At 42.3% G+C, this 19,407-nt stretch overlaps 1 protein-coding gene across 2 annotated transcripts in view; it reads left to right on the top strand.

Annotated features, from left to right (window-relative positions):
- The window catches only part of LOC144791993 (prosaposin-like), a 128,295-nt gene extending 116,725 nt beyond the window's left edge, over positions 1-11,570 (top strand). For both annotated transcript variants that reach the window (XM_078666862.1, XM_078666861.1), the window contains exons 15-17: positions 1,339-1,419; positions 10,694-10,745; positions 11,375-11,570. In XM_078666862.1, the coding sequence (XP_078522988.1) occupies positions 1,339-1,419; positions 10,694-10,745; positions 11,375-11,442 (201 nt within the window). In that variant the 3' untranslated portion in view covers positions 11,443-11,570. The remainder of the gene's footprint in view (positions 1-1,338; positions 1,420-10,693; positions 10,746-11,374) is intronic.
- Positions 11,571-19,407: the final 7,837 nt, after the last annotated feature.

The raw sequence follows: 19,407 nt of genomic DNA, 5'->3' as shown, positions 1-19,407 counted from the left end.
CATTGAGAATGGTGTAATTTCAATAGCCATCTAAAGGCTTTTCACACAAGAACTATGGTGAGTGATAGGTTCACTCAAAACATATTCCTTCTGAATAACTTTAAAAACCAAGCTATTTCTGAATTAAATCGGATACATTTACTTTTAAAACTTTTCATGAATAGAAGTGATATGCTCTACATAAATATAAATGTATAGATGTATATAATACACAAATATAAAGCAACAAGAAATACCCAGGGACATGATTTTGAAAATCTGAAATTGACTAAAGAAGTCTGAACAATATCGTTGCAGGAAGAAAAAAGGAGGAAATATGAAAGCTACAAAACAGATTTATCTAGGAGTGCTCTGGTAGTGGGTCTGACAACTCTATGGAACTCTGTTAGAACATCATAGACAGTGTCCTTCCATTTAATCTGGTAGTCACACTATAACATCCAAATCTGTGCATAATAATGTCAATGGGTTTTGGCTCTTGTATTAGCATTAGCAAAGTCTTAATCAGAACAATGAAGAAAATTAAGTAAGTTGCATGTAGATCAGATAAGAGTCTGGTGAAAATGCCAAAGTTAGATGTGTTGGTACTTGAGGAAAAACGCGTCCACAGTTGGTGTTCGCTGTAGTCTTTGGATACCACAATATTTTTCTGCCTAGAAGAACTCGAGAGTGGGAAATACAACATCCGAACAAAAATAAAGATAATGGAAACTTGTGCTAATTTACTGGGGACTTGGTCAGGATTAGTTACCGTGAGACCAGGGAGTGTACTTTGAATAAGTGCCTCTTGGGGAGGCCTAGAAGGGGCCCCAAGATGGGCAGAGTGGGCCAGGTTAAAAAGATTTTGAAAATGGGTAGACTGTAGTCTGAATAAGGAGCTCTTAGCCGGGTGTGTATGTACAGATTGTGGGGCATTGTCGAGGGTATATGTGTGTCACAATAAGAGTCTATGATACTGATTTTGTGGTCAAGTTGAAGTGCTCTGAGATGGATATCTGTGGGTAAGGGTAAGATCTTCTGACATTTGGGTCTGTGGTAAGGTTAATGGGCTCTGAGATGGGTGTGTAGGTCAGAATATGTTATTCTGACACTAGGATTTGTGACCAGGCTGAGAGGCTCAGACAATGTTCATGCTACAGCAAGGATTCCAGGTCAGGAGACTTGTGAAGTGTGGTTCAACTGAGATTCACTGAGTCTGTAGTGTGCAGTTACACTTATTCATTGATTCCCTCCATGTTTTACTCTGTATGTTACGCTCCTCTTGTGCTTATGTATATAGGCTCCTCCGTTCGTCTCTATACTAAAGTTTAATTCTACCTCTTTATGTTTCCCCAACAGTGCAACAACTTCCTGTCAACCTATGGCCCAATGGTGAAGCATGTCCTGCTAAAGCCCTGGGACGAAGTCACCACCTGCCAGGTGAGTGGTACGGCCCAAAAAGGGGCAGCAGGGCACTGGGGTATGCTTTAGATCTCTGGAACTCCAGAGACAAGCAGCACGAGGGAATGGCCAGTGAGTTTCTCATAATTGATGAAGCCAACCTCAGAACCAAGGGCTGTTATGGAGACTGCCAGGGTGGTCCCACCTCCCAATGCATCATCCAGCTTTTACTAAGGGTCTAACCAGCATTTCAGTGCTGTTTACATTTCCCAGGCTGTTTATTTATTTATTTATTATTTAAGTTTGTAGGGTGCAACAGCTACCCAAAAAGGGTTTCCCGGCGCCATGGCAGACAGAAAGCAGAGAATAGTGAGGCAGTAAGATGAGATAATTGATTGAATAGCCATGTCTTAAGAGCTCAACGTAAGTGAGTGTAACCGGTTTTCTTATGGATGGCAAGAGGGAGAGTGTTCCAGAGGGACAGACCTAGGTAGGAAAAAGATCTTCCCCCCATCCTGGTAAGTCTGACCCTGGGCACCACAAAACTGCCCATGGTTTCGGACCGCAGGTGACGGGAGGGCACATAGGGGTGAACAAGTGACTGAATGTACTGGGGTGCTGTGCCTGTTTTGATTTTGAACATATAGCTCAGGGCTTTGAACTTAATACGGTTCTCCACCTTGAGCCAATGATGGTCAAGGAGATGTCCTAAAATAGGGGAGGCTTTCGGATTCCTGTAGAGAAGTCTGGCTGCAGAATTTTGCACTAGCTGAAGTCTACAAGTCACTGCCTTATTGGAGCCAAGATATAGAATATTACCGTAATCAAGCTGTGAGGTGATGAGAGCATGGACCACGTTTTTTGGGTGGCGACAGGTAGCATCTAAATGATTTTTCTGAGCCAGCATAGGATGGTAAAGCAAAGTGCTGTGACCTTAACTTTTTGCTGTTGCATGGTCAGTGCATCGTCAATGATGATGCCCAAGTTTCGGACATGGCTGGAGTGCTTTGGGAGATTACCCATCTCGGCTGGCCAGTGCGAAGGACTCCAAAGATCTTTCTTTTTGCCTAGAATCAGTATTTCAGTTTTTTCACCGTTCAACTTAAGGTGATTTTGGTTCATCCAGTTAGAGATTTTGGTCAGGCCCTGTTGAAGAAGAGAGGGTGCAGAGGGGTCAGAGCTAGAGAGGAAATAAATAATCTGGGAATCGCCGGCATAGGTGGAAAGCGTTAGACCTGCTTGTTCCGCAATGTCTGCTAACGGTCTGACGTACAGGTTGAAAAGCAGTGGACTAAGGATCGATCCCTGGGGTACTCCATACGGAGATGAGTAAGCCTTGGAGCAGGCCGGGGCAGAAAAGATTTGAAAGGTACGGTTGTCAAGAAAGGAAGCGATCCAGTCTAGAGCAGAACCACATATGCCTAAGGACTTCAGTGTGTGAATTAAAAGAAAATGGGAGATAGTATCAAACACCGCACTGAGGTCTAACATTATGAGCGCCACGGTCTGTCCAGCATCAATGTACTGATGTAGCCTTTACGTGACTCCTAACAGTACTGTCTCTGTGGAAAAACCAGTTCAAAAACCGGATTGGGAGGGGTGGAAGATATTGTTAGCTTCTGTAAATTATGAGAGATGAGAGTGAATATGCCTTTCAAGGATTTTTGAGAAGGCTAGCAGAAGTGAAATAGGTCTGTAGTTGGAGAGAGTATCAGGATCTGCGGTGGGTTTCTTTAAGAGGGGGTTCACCATAGCGTGTTTCCAGTGTGCAGGAACCATAGATTCAAGTAGCGAACAGTTTAAGGCATTAAGAATCACCTGAAGATGGGGGGAGTCCAGTTGTTTCATTGTAGAGATTGGGAGAGGATCCTTGGGTGAGCCAGATTTGATTTTATCTATGATGGTTTTGAGGGAGTCAAAAGTTAGAAGTGGCCAAGAATCTAAATGTTGTATGGGGGTGGGGGATTCCAAGGGGGCTTACATTGAGAAGCGGTCGTGAGGTCAGGGAAAGGTGGAGTCTGGGGCAAGGTTGTGGATTGGAGCTGAGAAGGTCTTCAAGCGTCAGAATTTGTGATCTTCAAATGAATTTTTTCAATCTTTTGTGTGAAGAATTGGGCGAGATTGTCACATTGACATTCATTTAGTGGCAAAGGATTGACAGTTGTTTTTGAGCCGGCCAATTCTCTCACCACATCAAGGAGAGTTTTTGAACAGTTGGCAGCTTCACAAATGGTGTTTGAAATAAAACTGGCCCTAGTAGAGTTGCACAAGTTATGGTAGATATTTCTAGCCTTGGTGTAGATGGTTTTAGATTCGGGCGCATAGTCTTTCCTCCATTTACGTTCTAATGCTTTGCAGTTTGATTTTTCCTTTTTTAAGGAATCATTAAAAAATGGTGCGGGAGGTCGATGGTTATTTACTTTTTGGGGAGAGAGAGGAAGACAAGGATCTATGGCATTTAAGAGCCAATTATGAATGTTGGGGGCGAGTGCGTCAACTTGAAGGTCAACAGAGGGTACGTTTGAGCATAAAATATTATTTAAGGCAGTTAGATCGAGTTTTTTCCAGTTCCTTTTCGGGGTAATCAAAGAAGGGAAGAAGGGAGCCGAGAAAGTAGGAGACTTAGGGCCAGATGTAGGTCGGTCGGTAACGGCCGAAAATCGGTATTTTCGGCCGTTATCGACCGGTATGTATGATTTGGTATGTAGGGGCATATTTTTACAGAATCGGTAAATTTACCGATTCGGTAAATTTGCCGATTCTGTAAAATACCGAATCGGTATTTTTACCGAATCGGGAAATCTCAGATGTAGGTGGGACTCTTCAGAGTCCCAAAGGCCCTACAAATTCGGTATTTTACCACACAATCCTATTGTGTGGTAAAATACAGAATTCAGGTGTGCATGCACATGTGTGCATGCACACCTCTGCCATGTGACAGACAGACATGCCCTTAGGGCATGTCTGTGTGCCACATGGCGCACATGTCAATTTTTGGGGTGCCAGAGGGTATCAAAGTGACACCCCCTGCACCCTTGCTAAAATCCTAATTTTAACGAATCGGTATTTCCACATCTGGAAATACCTACATCTCCCCCCTTCATATTTACCGACTCTTAAATACCGAATCGGTAAAATTCGGTATTTAAGAGTCGGTAAATATGATTTAGCTACATCTGGCCCTAAATTTGGAGAGAAAGTGGTCGGACTAGCACAGGGGTACTGCAGGAGTACATTTAATGTGGGAAAGACTAGAAAAAATCGGGTTCAACAGGTGACCATCTGTATGTGTTGGGCCGGAGTTAAGTACGTTAATATTCAATGTAGCTAAGTCGTCTATGAAATTGCTACATGTTGAATTGGAAAGGTCATCCCGATGTAAATTAAAGTCGCCCAGAAGCGAGAAGTTTTTGGAGCTCATAAGTAAGGGGGTTATATAGCTAGGAAACGAGGTGGCCCATGGTATTGGGTGTCCTGGTGGGCGGTAAACAGCAAACCAGTAAGCGTGAAGTTGGGATTTAAGGCTAACTTGAAGAGGGCGGCTTCGCAGTTGGGGAAATCTAAAGGATCAAATCTGCATTGCAGGAAGTTTATTTAAATAATGGCTCTGCCCCCTTCTGATTTGGATATTCTGTCCTTTCAAACAATAGCATAGTTTGGTGGTAATGCTGCGGCTATATCAGGTCTGGCGCTCTCGTGAAGCCAGGCTCAGTTAGGAATACGTCATCTGGCTGTTCGTCCCAGAGAAGGTTAAAAATAACCAACTTGTGTTTGGGGAGTGAACGACAATTGAGGGTATGGAACAAAAAGTCCTTAGTAGGGAGAGCTGTATTATGAGTGTGAGAGGTATGTCTTGTTGTAGTGGGTGGATGCGGCTGATAAGTGGAGGGGGAGGAGTTGCAGCAAGGACAAATTTTGTCAGCTATATTTTCGGCTGAGTAGAGTTGGCAACCTTTTAAGGAAAGGGGGCAGAGAGCTCAAATTTGATCAGGTGTAAACATACGTTTTTTTGATGCCATTTGACCGCTGCGTGCGTGCGTCCGCTGCGCGGGTTGACTGGCATCTACTTAAAGTAGTGGACGGAGCTCTAGGTCACGTGACCGTCGGAGCTCCGCCTCTACTCGTCCCGCCAGTAGTGAGCAAGCGAAGAGGACTGGTTCTGCCCAACACCCTCCACAACAATCAGGCGTAAAGCCCGTGGTGGACCGAGGTGAGTGCACGTTTAAAAACAAGAAGTGTGTGACAATTTAGCGGCTTAGTGGAACAAGACATGACACTTTAGTGCCTTTGGGGACCATTGGGCTGGAATGAACTGTACCTGGAGCTTGAGATGAAAGGCTGCTTATAGTGCTAATCTATGCACCCCGGAATCTGTCAACTAACTGACCTGAGAGTGCACCTTATGAAATAGATCTACCAGCAGAGACTGAACTCTGATCATTATGGAACAAAGACCATACCCTGGTCCATGTGGAACTGAGAACTGATGTGTTCCAGATATTGTGATAGCTCCAGCTTGCACTTTTCTAACTTGATGACAGCAAAGTCATTCTCATATTTCCCAAACCTACTTTGGTAACAACCATCCTATTGACTTTTGCTCATGTGGGGAAGAGTGTTAGGAATCAGAAAATGTGGAATCCCTGCTCCCACTCCAAAAGTCAGTAAATATACCCAAGTGTTTTACAACAAAGTGATATTATGTGCTATTTTACAGATAACATGAGTACTGTTATTGCCATAACTATTAACAAGTTAGCATATAAAATGAAGAACAGAGTGAATATTAATTACATATCAATGATATTTCATCACACATCCCTAACCAATTAATCTAATCCTTACCTATGTTATAGTTAGCTGGTTTACGTCACTGTTAATCGTAAATATTAAAATATGTTTGCCAAGCTAATCACCTGCATACCTTTAAACTATTTGGACTGAGTCAAGTCGGAATCCCCTTTCTCAGCATCCCTGCAGTAACTGGTCCATCTACATTGCCGTGCCCCAATTACCTGTATCTTTTATACCTTTTTCATACGTAGTAACCTATAGAGCGAGGAGGGGTTTACACATGCTCAGTTCCACCATTTTATTCCACAGGACAATAAACAGGGCAGGGCAAGTGTATTGGCATCTCTGCTTTCTTGTCGACTGGATCATAGATGTTTAGCCTGAACAGCTGGTCAGCTAGAAATCTATCCCAGCATCTGTGGAAAACCTGCTTCGAAGCACTCTAAAGCAGAACACTTTGAAAGAAATTGTAGGAAGGCTAATGTGTTAATGTACCCCATTACATTAACACTGTAGCACACATAGTATGATGAAAGCGCAAGGATTCTAACTGTTGAGCATAATATTGCATCAAGAAACTGTCCTGTGGTCTCCATCCTCAGGCATGGAAAGCCCAGATTTTTTCATATATATTGCAGCACCCTACTCAGCTGAGTCCATTGTATGCCTCTGTCCTAGGCTCAGATTCATAGTTCTCATCCTCAGCATCCACATCTTCCCCCTTGGCTGGCCAGCATGGTGTGCTGGGACTAACAACTCCTGTGCCTTTAAAGCTATTGGGGAGAGATGGAAGCAGTCTGTAAGCTCATCCATAACACATGTGTGTCTCCTCCGTTATGGCAGAGGAGCTTCGCCTCACTGCTGAAAGGCTGCAAATGGAAAATAAAATGATAATTTAATTATCTTTTTATTATTCAATTACTCGGCCAAGTTCGCTGAGTCTAGGGAGGGGCAGGCCATGCTCTGCAGCAGCCAGGCCCAGGGAGGAGGAGTGGTAGGTGTACTAGCATGAGAGCAGTGTCTGGATTGGGTGGGGAGGGGAGCAGAGAAACACTGAGGTGACTGGAGCAGAGAAGCACTGAAGTGGTGTCCAGGAGCGGCAAGTACGTTCTTATTTCTTTTATTGTCCTCCCTCACTGCCTCACCAAGTTTTAGTGGCAGCAGCTACCAGTGCCATAACATCCACCTGTTGTTTCTCTAGTGCTTCACCCTTATACCTATGCTGCCTTTTGTAGAACCTCTTATGATTGTTCTCGCCCTGTGTTTTGCACTTGTACAATTCCTTAAGCAAAAGTTATCACCACAGTGTTCTTCATCCACTGGTTAAATGCCAGATCTACGAGAATCAAATCCCTCATATTGAGAGAACAGACCTAGGGGCTTATTTGCAAGCCCCCTGCGCCACCGGTAGTTTGCTTTTTCCTATATTAAAAGTGACGCACCAGGAGCACAAGGGGCTTGTAAATAAGCACACTAGTTTAAAAAAAGCATCTTAATTACTTATTTCCGTAGGATATACGGAAACATTCTAATGACAACCTATTCCCAACACCACCTAATCACTAAAGGGTAGTATACAGTTTAAGGTTGGTTGGGTAAAAGGGTGGCATGGGAAGAGGAGATGCTTGCATGCTTGATCAGGCCCTGCTCCTGATTGCCCAGCGACTGACATCCCTGGCTCTTCAGGTTGACTGGTTGACGGCTATAAGAGGCTGCTGGTCACGCCCCCTATTGTAGATCATAATGTAGTCCACTATGTAAGTCTAGCAAGCTTTATAAGACATAATGGTATGACAACAACAAACAGAAACATACAAGTTTATATAAACAAGAGGCATTATGATTACCCTTGTCCAACAAACACAGAAACATGTATAGGAACATTCCTAAGTAAGATGTCTTTTAAATGAGATGGGTGAGGTAGGATGAAGTCAAAACATTTATGGAAAGAAAAAAAGGGCTTTACAAAAACGTTTTTGAGGCTGAAAGTGATTTGTCTATTTAATGGGTGAGGATTCACACTCTTAACTCAAGGTCAGCAATAAGCAATGTGGAAGAAGAGGCTCTTGTGTCCTTATAACTTCAGAGACTGACTGATGATTGAGTGATTTATTTATGTGAAGAAGCCAACAGAATCCATGTTTGCCATATGGCCAGGGCACAGTTTGTAAAATAAAGAAGCCCGCAGCCAGATCCTGCTTTCACCCTTTCTGATGGGCATGCCGGCTTTCTCTTGCTCCGTCTTTCCGAAGTGTATGTTTTTCCCTCCATTGCTCTCGAAAAATATCTGTGGCCAAAAATAATTGCTGGTGCCTCCTACCGCAAAGCACTGGCCGAAATTAAGCACTGCTCATATTCTCATCTGTTTGATTATTGGACTAGAATTTTCAGTATGTTGGGGAGTAGCGAGAAGAATCTATAACCAGACAAGGCCATTATTATGTTGGGGATTAATGGAGAAACTAATCTTTTGATCTTTCTGGCGAGGAGAGGAATATGGCTAGGATTGTTATGGCCCGACATTGAAAAGATCCCACCCCTCCTCTGTGAGGCACTAGCTATGAAGAACTCTATGGGGTCTACTGTTTTGATAAGGCTCTTGCTAGCAAAACGGGTAGCTTCTGTTGTTTCACCCGAGTTTAGGCTGGATTTAATAAAGACCCTCAAGTAGAATTTAGGTGCAAAGGTAACCCCAAACATTATCTGAAAATACAATGATCTAGGAATTTTTATGTTATTTCTCTATGTTTTTTTCTTCTTTTGGGAGTTGCTGTATTGGAATGTTTGATTAATATTTCGTTAGATAATTTATTGTACCTCTGCAATGCCACTTTTTCAAACATACTCTCAATGCAATTTGTACTTGTTAATAGCAATAATGTACAAATTAACAATAGGCACATTTTATGTTCAAGATCTAATTTAATGTTTTAAGCACAAGATAATACCGGCGGGATATAAGGTTTAGTGTCTACATCAAAGATGGAAGCGGAGGGTGAGGACATGCCTTAATATATGGATTTCCTCCATTTTTACTTTCTGTCGAGTAGCCACTATTAACGACCAGCTGGACTTAACTCCCCTTTAAATGTACTTTAATTGGGGCATAGATTTATATAGGGTAAGTTCCATAGCAAAAGGGTGCTGTATTCTTGAACCGTTCTATCATTAGAGTGTAGCACTATGTGACATATGAGCCCATTACACAATCTCCCTTCAGCAGAGCCTCAGGAGAGCCCCCCGTCATCCGCATGCCTCCCTTATAGAAATGGAGACGCTGTCCGCAGCAGGGGGTCAGGCTCACTAAATGGGCATTTCTTAATAGAAGCGTGCAAGGTAGGGGGCATCGCTGGCGTAATGTGTAGATCCAATGGGAACTACAGGGTAATCTGTCTCAGACTCAGAGAGGCCTCGGTGTTGTTCAGGGCCCGACTGGCCGTAGCAGGCACCGGACACTGGGCATTTGCCCAGTAGCCCGGAAGGGTAGAGGCCTGTTTTGTGCCCGTGGGGGGTGATTTTGTCATTGGGGGATGGTTTTGCAGTAGTGCTGCATACCTGTAACAAAAGTTGGAGCGGTGCTTCTTACTAGCACCAACCCCACCCCCAGCTCTGCTCCCAGGGCCAGTCAAGCAGCAATCTGCCAGGGCTGGCTGCTGTTTCCAGTCCGGCCCTGGTGTTGTTCTCCATCACTAACCTAGAACCTGCTCCCTCCACCACTCAAAGCTAAAATCATGGCGATCATATTTGGCTTGAAACTTTCATTCGGCCCTCAACTCAATGCCAGGATGAAGGCTGTCAAAATGCAACTATTCTCACTTTGCAGAGACTTTGTCCTTCAAATCTTTCATTGAAAGATATCTCGAATTGGGATAGGTAGCCTACCATCTTTAGTGGTAGGGTTACCACATATGTGGTGGGGGAGTTGTGAACGCTTTGTTGAAGACCTCTCTGTAAACATGGCTCCACTCTCACTCCTGCTCTCCTGATCCTTACCTTCTCTAGGCCCTTCTTGTCCAGCCCACCTTTTCCGCACTGTCCCTGTCACTCCAATTCAAGTGACAGCCACAATTCTCCTTGGACTTTCAAGCAGATTCAGGAGTGCTTTACAAGCTATTAAATTAAACCATAGCACAACCCTTTAGATACAGTGCTAAAAAGAAGCTAAAAAGTTGCAAAATAGTGACAGCAAGGACTATGTAAAAAACAACTTAAAGTAAAATGGGTAGAAGTAACCTTATATATGATAGTAGGGACCATTCTATATGGGCAAATCGTCTTTAATATAAATATATTGCTGGGGAAAGAGGTTATGGCCTTTGATGGATTGCAGCCAGGGGTGTTCTTTCCTTAGAGTGCCACAATTTGTCATTCTTCTAGTGCTCCATTTCATATTTAAAAGGCTGTGGATGAAATCTGAACGGAGGCACCCTCTCGTCTGACTCCCCCACCAACCAAGGCTGTTGTCTTCTAGTGAGGGAGTGCACTTGCCAGGCTGATGGCCTAAATTTTGTTTTTACAGGAGGTTGGCGCATGTGAGGCGGGACTCCCGATGCCACAGTTTGATGTAAAACGTGAGTAATGTTAGCCTTAACCTGGTACACACTCTTCAATTTATTGCTTATTCAAAGCAACCAAACAGCCCTACTTCTAGTCTACTGCAGTATACAGACAATGAAGTAAAAGGTGGGATTCTTTATTGTATTGTATCTGCATTCATATAATGCTTACTACCCCCTGATGAGGTCTTGAAGCACTTAATTCCAGGTGAGCAGCACACTGCTCCAGAACCCAGGGTGTGGTGGTTAATCCAGTGGTTCTTGGATATTGGGATAATTCTTCTGCACTAAAGTAAACCATTCCATGGATTCAGTATGGTTTCTTTGTAGTAGATTTAAGTAATAGGTGTTACGTGTGATCATCACTGGAGAGCAGAGAATATGTGAAGATCATGCAGATGTTTTTGGGTGTAATAGATAAGCTAGAGGAGATTAGACAGTATTAGTTTTCATGGGTATGACTTTCAAAACTGTAATCCAGCTTCACCTCAAATGAACCAAAGTTCTCAGTTACAGTGATATAAAGATGGGAAACTTGATATGGAACAAAGTTCTCCTGCTGACAAGTTATATTATTGGCCTTGATATAGCAATTGTAGAACCTGATCCTTACTGATGACCATCTGTTTTCCATACTTCAATAGGTGCTGCCTCACGGCGTAAAGACCTGGAAGATACGGGTTCCACTCAGCTGGTAATGGTCAATGCCTGAGATCAACCGGCTCTCCCATGAGCTTCATGAATAGCTGCGCTCAAGCTTCGCAAGGGACCTCTCATGATGTCACCTGCAGTGCTGCTGATGCTTTCACAATGGAGATTAATAAAGTTTCTTCTTGATCACCTGTATTGTGGTTCCTGTTATTCGAAGTAGTACATGTTAGAAGAGTACCAGTGATGTACATCATGCACATCAGTTAATGGGACTAAGAAGATCTATTTTTACAGCTCTTTAAATGCTACAGCAGCCCAGGTCTCCTTGAACACTTCTCGAATTTTTATATTGATCACAGTTTTCTAAGATTGGTAAAAAAATGATCCAGTATGCTCTTCAATTACTCAGAATTCACCTCATACTACAAATATTAAACAAAAATAGTCACATCTAAGTGTTAAATAAGTGAAACCATTTTTTCCATAAACATTTAGACATTTTTTATAGAGTTGTATATAGCGCAAACTTGACCCGAAGGTATCGGGTATCAGAGTGCTTTACATAGGACCAGTTGTGTTACATGAGAACACATCCTTTTTTTTTTTGTTGGTTAGGCACTAACTTAAACATCTCTTGAAATGTAATAGAGTTACCCACATCCTCCTGAAATGCTAATTAGTTAGCCACATTTTACTGAAATTTCTAAAAATGCCACGTCTTTACATTTTAAAATCATTATCAACTTGCTATTGATATTTATAGAAAGCGCTAAATATCTCTCTTTATCCTACTACTTGCACGTAAAATATTTGACATAGTTCTGAAGTGCAAATTAATTACAACACGTTGAAATTAATTTCTGGTGTTCTTAAGTAAATAAAGATGACACAATTTATCCTTGACATGCGGGTAGGAGAACTCAATTCACCCCAAAGCAAATAGCACTGAACACAGTTCAAAATTCGGATCACAGCAAATTATGAATTGCCCTTATTTTTCCACACAGAATTACAAAAACGCATAATTTGGAATGTAATCAAAACAAAATAATTTATGATAAAAATCGAAGTTACTCATTAAAGGAATCACTATTTTGTAACAATGCAAACATGTTCTTAAAAACAAAGTGGCCACATTTCGTCACTTGGTGGGTTACAAATTTAAAGCCAGTGCATTCATTCAACTCTTTCTCAGTGCTACAAATCGGCACACATTTTTTCTGATAGTCAAATTAATTTGCAAAATGCAAAGCAAAGCGTTTTAATAAACCTTCACTGTGCTGTACTTCCTATATGTAGGAAGTATATACTGCATAGCAAATGCTTATTTATTTAGCACTGTTCCAGTAACTACATGAAACATATTGAAGGTGTCCACTGCCCACTGCCTCCCTAAAATATATAGAGCTGGTCATCCATTTTCTGAAATCTAAAAAAAATTACCCCATATTGTCTATAAATATCTTTATGTGTCTGAGAAGAGCATCCAAATGACTGCCAAGATATGTGAACTATATAGCATTTTATCACGCCTTAATGTGTAGCAATTACCACATTAGTCCTTGCACGTTATAGAAATAAACTATTCCTCTTGAAGGTATATACAAATCTCTACTACCACATTGTGGAAAAGCTCATATTTCCCTCTTGAAATGCACATGAATCATTTCATCTATCCTTGAAATCTGTAGAAAGTAATGCGTTCCTGAAATGTATATATCATTTGCAAAAAAGGAAACAAGATTATTTCACATCTTGTAGTCATTTTTCAAAACGTGGCTACTTGCACTGAAATAATACTTATCACCTATAATCATCTGAGTGTGATGCAGTGACATTTTTCTTTTGACTGATACAATTGGTAGCAACATGGAAGAGTACATTGCATTTTGAAAGCAAGCAAATCTCATTTTCAGAGGTAATAGTGTCAACTGAGCAAAAGAATTTGAGTAAAATCGAATGAATTTCATGTGTTTAAGATATAGATTTTGTCTTTTTAAAGCTTCGTAAAGTGAATATGTATGTTAAATTTACACATGAGAGCATCGCAAATTACAGCTAGAAATCTACAGCTTTACCAAGTTCATATTGCCAAATTTTAGGCGATGAACCTATGCAATGATTTAGCCAATAACGTCAATCTCAAATTATTTTCCTCAAACCCTTCAAAATTCTGCAGCAAAATTGATGTCTGAAACTTCTTGCTTCAAGCCATATTTCCCTAGGTCTGAGAGATTGTCACTGAAGCAAAGTGTAACATTTACAGCAGCACATGACGGGGATAAACCTGTGTGGAGCAAATGGCTGAACACACTCTCTTCCTCTACAAACGTGTTCTTTTCAACCTCTATTTGGTAGTAAAATAAAAACCCTTTAACTTGCCATTTGTACTTTCTTCCTTCTAAAAATAATCTTATTTGGCACTCCTTGCCCCGACTCACAATACGGGATTGATCCTGGACCTGGTGATTGCAAAATGTGGTTTAATCAAAAGGATTTACCCAATCCTGGTGGACTAGTTTGACCACTTCCTTGTCCCAATTGTCCTAACATCTACAGGAACTATAAACAAAAGACAAGGCAGAAAGCCCACACAATGGATCAGAGTCTATAAAAATACAGTGGCCCTCTCAGGCAAGGTAACCGGTTCGCTCCATTAAACATGATTGCATTATTCACAAATCGCTCTATTCCAGACTCCAAATGGTCTCTCAATGAATCTCGCCACCTCAGGCAGACAATGTCATCCATGCAGTAAGTAAGTAACTTTATTATTAACTGTGATATTACTTAAAATCTTTACAGTATAAAACACATAAACAACACCCCCCTCCCAAGTACCTTTCCCCCAGTAAAAACCCAATGTTCAGCTTTAAAATCGCACCGTGGATACGCAGGCTCTATTTACTACTTTGTGTCCATTTAAAACTTCAATTAAAAGATTATTTTTTTTTAATTAAAATATTGGGTTAGCACGGTTTCGCATATTTGCACCTTTAAGGATCAATGGTTATATAAGAGTCCAAAAGGGTTGTTCTCTCCATAATACTAAATGACATTAAGATAAATTCTTAACAAGCCCCCTGTCTGGGCCCAAGTTTGATTTCTGATTCCAGTGGCCTTGTAAGAAACCCCTGAATTAGGTGACGACTAACAGGGTTAGTGTTACAAAAAGGGGGGTTGAACCCATGCAGTCACGGGGACCTGGGCGCTATGTGGTACATATGTAGAAGGGTCCCCGTAAGGATAGTGTATTGTAAGTAACATACACTGGATTAGAATTAAAAGCAATCAGACAAAAAATAGAAAAATAATTCCGGATTGGTATTTATGATTTATTACCAAACGATGCGTGATTGCCAATGGCAATATATGAATTAAATTTGTAAATAGCAAGCCCCAAAGGGGGGAGAGGAAGGGGAGGGGGGAAAAGTAGTGCTCAAGGGAGTGATGAGGACATGGAAAATTAACACAATATAGAAGGGTAACAAATGTATTACAGATTTAGTGACAGTATAAAAACAATTACAATACAGATGCCAAAATATAAGGCAAAATTCGAAACATTGTCAATAAATCACATTCAACGGTCACATCTGAATACTAGATGGATCGGGGGTGTGCCGGAATATCAACAAAGAAAAAAAAGTCGACGTTTCGACCCCTATCAGCAGGCTAATTAAAGTCCTTTCACGGGGTCTTCATCAGGACGTCACACAGGGAGGGGGAGGGGCAATTCTGTATGAAAAGATAATTAAACTTTAATACATAGTAAGGACGACGATTACTCATCCTATCTAATATATAGACCAAGGAGTGGATTAAAAACAAACAAAATTACCATGGGGTACGGCCCGACTGGGCTCTGTACATGAAAGGGACGCCACGCTGGGAAGTCGTGGTCAATCGAATGTGGTGGGAGCCTCAACTAAAGAGGAGACAAACAATCAGTGAGATTAAAAAGAATTAACCGGCTATTCTAACCAAAGTGAGTTTACTTCGACCCTGTGGTGGAAGGTGAGGCATCAACAATGATGGCCGAACCTTGTTCCCAACATTAACAAGTCCCACTTAGGGATTAATCACAAAGAAATGACAAAAAATTGAAAAACTGGCCATATAGAGATGTACCTCTAAGTTCTCGAAAGTGAATCCTGCCAAGGATCCACGAGTATGGCACAATGCAGGGAAATTAGCTGCTTTGGTCTCCTGTGGTCAGCTGAAAGGAGAAGATAGTATACTAAATGTACCGGACAAGCGAATCTCGTAGTCTAAGAAATTCGCTGCGGGGTGGCAGATACTCACAGGAAAATTTGAGCGGACAATGCCGTCTACGTAGGACATACAGCCAAACTCCGTCAAGTCGATAGCGCGGAGTGAGAAATTCATAGGTCCAACTCGAAGCGGGATAAAACTTCCAGCGCTCGTGTGTCTGTTGGACCTGCGATAAATGAGGTAATTGTTTACCTAAGGTCCGGGACTCTACTTTTAAGAACAAATATCTGAATTAAGAATTACTTACAGAGAAAAAGCGAGCAGCGCTGTCTACATCGGTCCTGCCTTGGAATCCGCAGTAACTGCAGTGCGGAGTTTTGGGAGGAGCAAACTGGTATGGTAATTCAAAGAAATGGAAGAGTTACTCACGATCGCCGAGTTGGGCATCTGAGTAGGATTTGATGGCCAAAGTCAGAATTGGGGTATAAATTCGGGTATGAATTCATAAAGCGAGTATACAGACCATGAAGATTAAAACAATTGTATTCAGAAAAATTTTGGGAAAGAAATTACATAAGAATTTAAGGCACACGGTCACTGGTGCATCTCTCACACAGGAGGATGTAAACCAGTAAGCAAGATATTAACGAACAATTATTACGAAGAGAGTAAACAATCCAAAAGATATACTGTAACAAAACCACGCGACTCTCGTCACACAAGGTCATAGGTCGGAAACATTTGATGATCAAAAAAGCATGCACGTACACTTCTCTAACATGAGAGTGTAACGAGTTTGATGAGTAATTGAGGAGCATTTAATGATGTAAGTTTAAAGATGTAGTTTTTAGATGTAGTTTTTAACCCAGGGCTGCCAGTTGTGCTATGCTGCTATCCTGCTCATTCAACCCATTCTTAATGGAGACCAGAAGGGACATCCATTTGGACTCACGTGTGTTCAGTATTGTTAAAGGATTACCTCCTCTTCTACCAAGGGTAACTTTTTCAATAACAAACAATTGTAAGTCTGTGACCACATGTCCCGCTGTTAGCCAATGGTCTACCAAAGGTGCCCCTGCCACTTTGCATCTTAACCTACTGCAATGAGAAGAAATCCTAGACTTGATTTTTTGTTGAGTTTGGCCTACGTATAACTGGCTGCATGGGCACCGAATGATGTAAATGACTCCAGTTGAGTTACAGTTCGTGTAGTGTTTTAGATTATACGTTCTTCCCTCGTGGGCAAATGTTTTGGTCTGAATAGTCGTGTCACAGGCGGTGCATGTGCCACACCTGTAATGGCCAACTACAGGGGGCAGGTTCCAAAGTGATGTTAAGGTGGGTTGACTCGCTGGCTCCAGATAAGAATGGACCACCATGTCCCTTATGTTTTTAGCTCTCTTGAAGGAGTGGAGAGGCAGTTCTGTTTGTTTAATGACATCCGCAACCAAAGGCCAGTTTTGATTAATAATCTTTTTTATGTCATTGCTACGCGTTGAAAAAGTCGTGACACAAATGACGCGGTCAGCCGAGGCACGTGGTAAGTTCTCTGGATTAAGTAGAGAGTCGCGGGGGTTGTACCACGCCCGTTTTCTAGCTCGTTTTACCATCCTGGAAGGGTACCCCCGTGATATGAGGCGTTCGCTTAAGACCTCGGACTCTTTGAAATAGTCGGCTCTTGTGGAACAATTCCTCCTGATTCTGAGGAATTGCCCAACCGGAAGGTTATCCTTGAGGCCCCTTGGGTGATGACTCTGATATTGTAGTAATGAGTTGCATTCTGTCGGCTTCCTAAACAGCGTTGTTTGCAAGTGGTCTGTTTCCACATAGATCGAGATGTCTAAAAAGGGTATGGTTTTGTTGCTGGATTCCATCGTGAACTGGATATGAGGGTTCCGGGAGTTCAGCCAGTCGTGGAAAACTTGAAGTTGGTCCCCGTTTCCTTCCCAGATGCAAAGAACGTCATCAATATATCTGATCCATAGGGGCAGGTTGGCCTTGAAGGGATTGGTTGCTGGGAAGATATGTTGATGTTCGAAATGGTCCATGTAAATTATTGCCAAGTTTGGAGCGAAGGTAGCCCCCATCGCTACCCCCCTAGTCTGCAAATAGAAGCCTTCTTGAAAAATGAAGAAATTGTGCATCATAGCAATCTCCAGTAACTCAATTATGAATTCTGTAGGGACCTGAAACGGCGCAATTCGGGTGTCTAGGGCCTTTCTCATCACTTCCAAGGCATCTTGCTGGGGGATGCTGGTGTAGAGCGATATAATGTCGCAGGTGACTAGGAGTGCACATTCTGGATTAAATGGTCTTCCATCTATCAGGTTAATGACCTGGGTAGTATCTCTTAGGTAGGCCTTCGTATTGAGAGCAATGGGCTTGAGAAAAAAGTCCACATATTGGCACAAGGGCTCTAACAATGATCCACAGCCGGACACGATAGGTCGTCCTGGAGGCTTGTTAAGGTTCTTGTGCACCTTCGGTAGGGTGTAAATTGTAGCAAGTCTCGGAAATTTTTGGTTGAGGAATTCGAATTCCTGTTTGCTCAGAAAGCCAGTGTCCAATCCTTCTGTGTGATTCTGAGAATGGTACTGGCCAATTCACGCGAGGGGTCACTGGGTAGAAGGCGATAACTAATGCCATCCGACAGTTGTCTGTAAATTTCTGCCTTGTAGTCCGAGAGGTCCTGCACAACAATGGCACCGCCTTTATCCGCGGGTTTGATGACTACCTCTTTGTTGTTGTGTAAATCCGCCAGGGCCTTCTTCTCCGTTTTGGGTAAGTTAAGCCTCATGAATTTAGGTTGTTTAAGTGATTGATCTACAGAAGAGGTAACAATTTCTTCAAAGGCAAGAATCCGACTGTTCATAGCATACGTGGGTGGAAAAAAAGTTGAAGGTACCCTAAGTCCAGTGACCGAGTTTTGTTGTCTTGATGTTTGATTTCGGAAAAAATATCGCAGCCTTATCTTCCGGAAAAAACTGTATAATTCTGTTTTCAACAGGAATTTGTTCACCTGAGCAGTAGGAACATAGGAGAGTCCTCAGCCGAGGACCTTGAGTTCTTCCTCCTGGAAATTGTGTTTGGAGATATTGATCACCGGGCTAGTGGTAGTAGGTGTAGTAGGGTCTTGTCTAGTATGTATATCTACCATCTGTACGTGTTCCTGCGGGTCGAGATCTCCCCGTGCACCTCCGGTCGGAAGGTCACCCGTTTCTGCTGCTTGCCTCGTCCACCGTCCCATCCCGCCTGATTCTGTTGTTGTCCTCTTGTTTGGCCCCGGGGCCAGTTGTTGCCACGGCCCCGTGGGGGGCGCCATTGGCCCCGACCTTGGTCTAAAAAATGAGGTGGAAATTGCGGAGGATACTGTTGGTAAACTGTGTCTTGAGGGGGATAGGATGGGTAGGAGTATGAGGTACTGGGTCCTACCTCACCGTCACTTCCGGAACTATATGAAGAGTCGGAAAAGGTTGTAAAATTCTTTCGTCCTCTGTACCCCCCGCGTCCGCGGTTGGTAAACCGACCCTGATTGTCCTGTTTGTAATAGTCTGGCTGTAGATATGGGTAGACTAGTTTTTTGTCAAACAGTCTGAGGTCTCGTGCTAGTTTTTCCAGCTTTTTAGTTTGGGCTGTGGTATCAAAGTCTTTGATTGTGACTCCCAGATTGTCTATAGCTTCCTTGGCTTTGGTGAGTGTGTTATCTCCCAGGATTTCAGCCTTATTGACAATGTTTCGAATTTTGCCCTATATTTTGGCATCTGTATTGTAATTGTTTTTATACTGTCACTAAATCTGTAATACATTTGTT

Source organism: Lissotriton helveticus, chromosome 11 (genome assembly GCF_964261635.1).
Source record: "Lissotriton helveticus chromosome 11, aLisHel1.1, whole genome shotgun sequence".
Lineage (NCBI taxonomy): Eukaryota > Metazoa > Chordata > Amphibia > Caudata > Salamandridae > Lissotriton > Lissotriton helveticus.
This window is presented reverse-complemented; position numbering and strand designations above follow the sequence as displayed.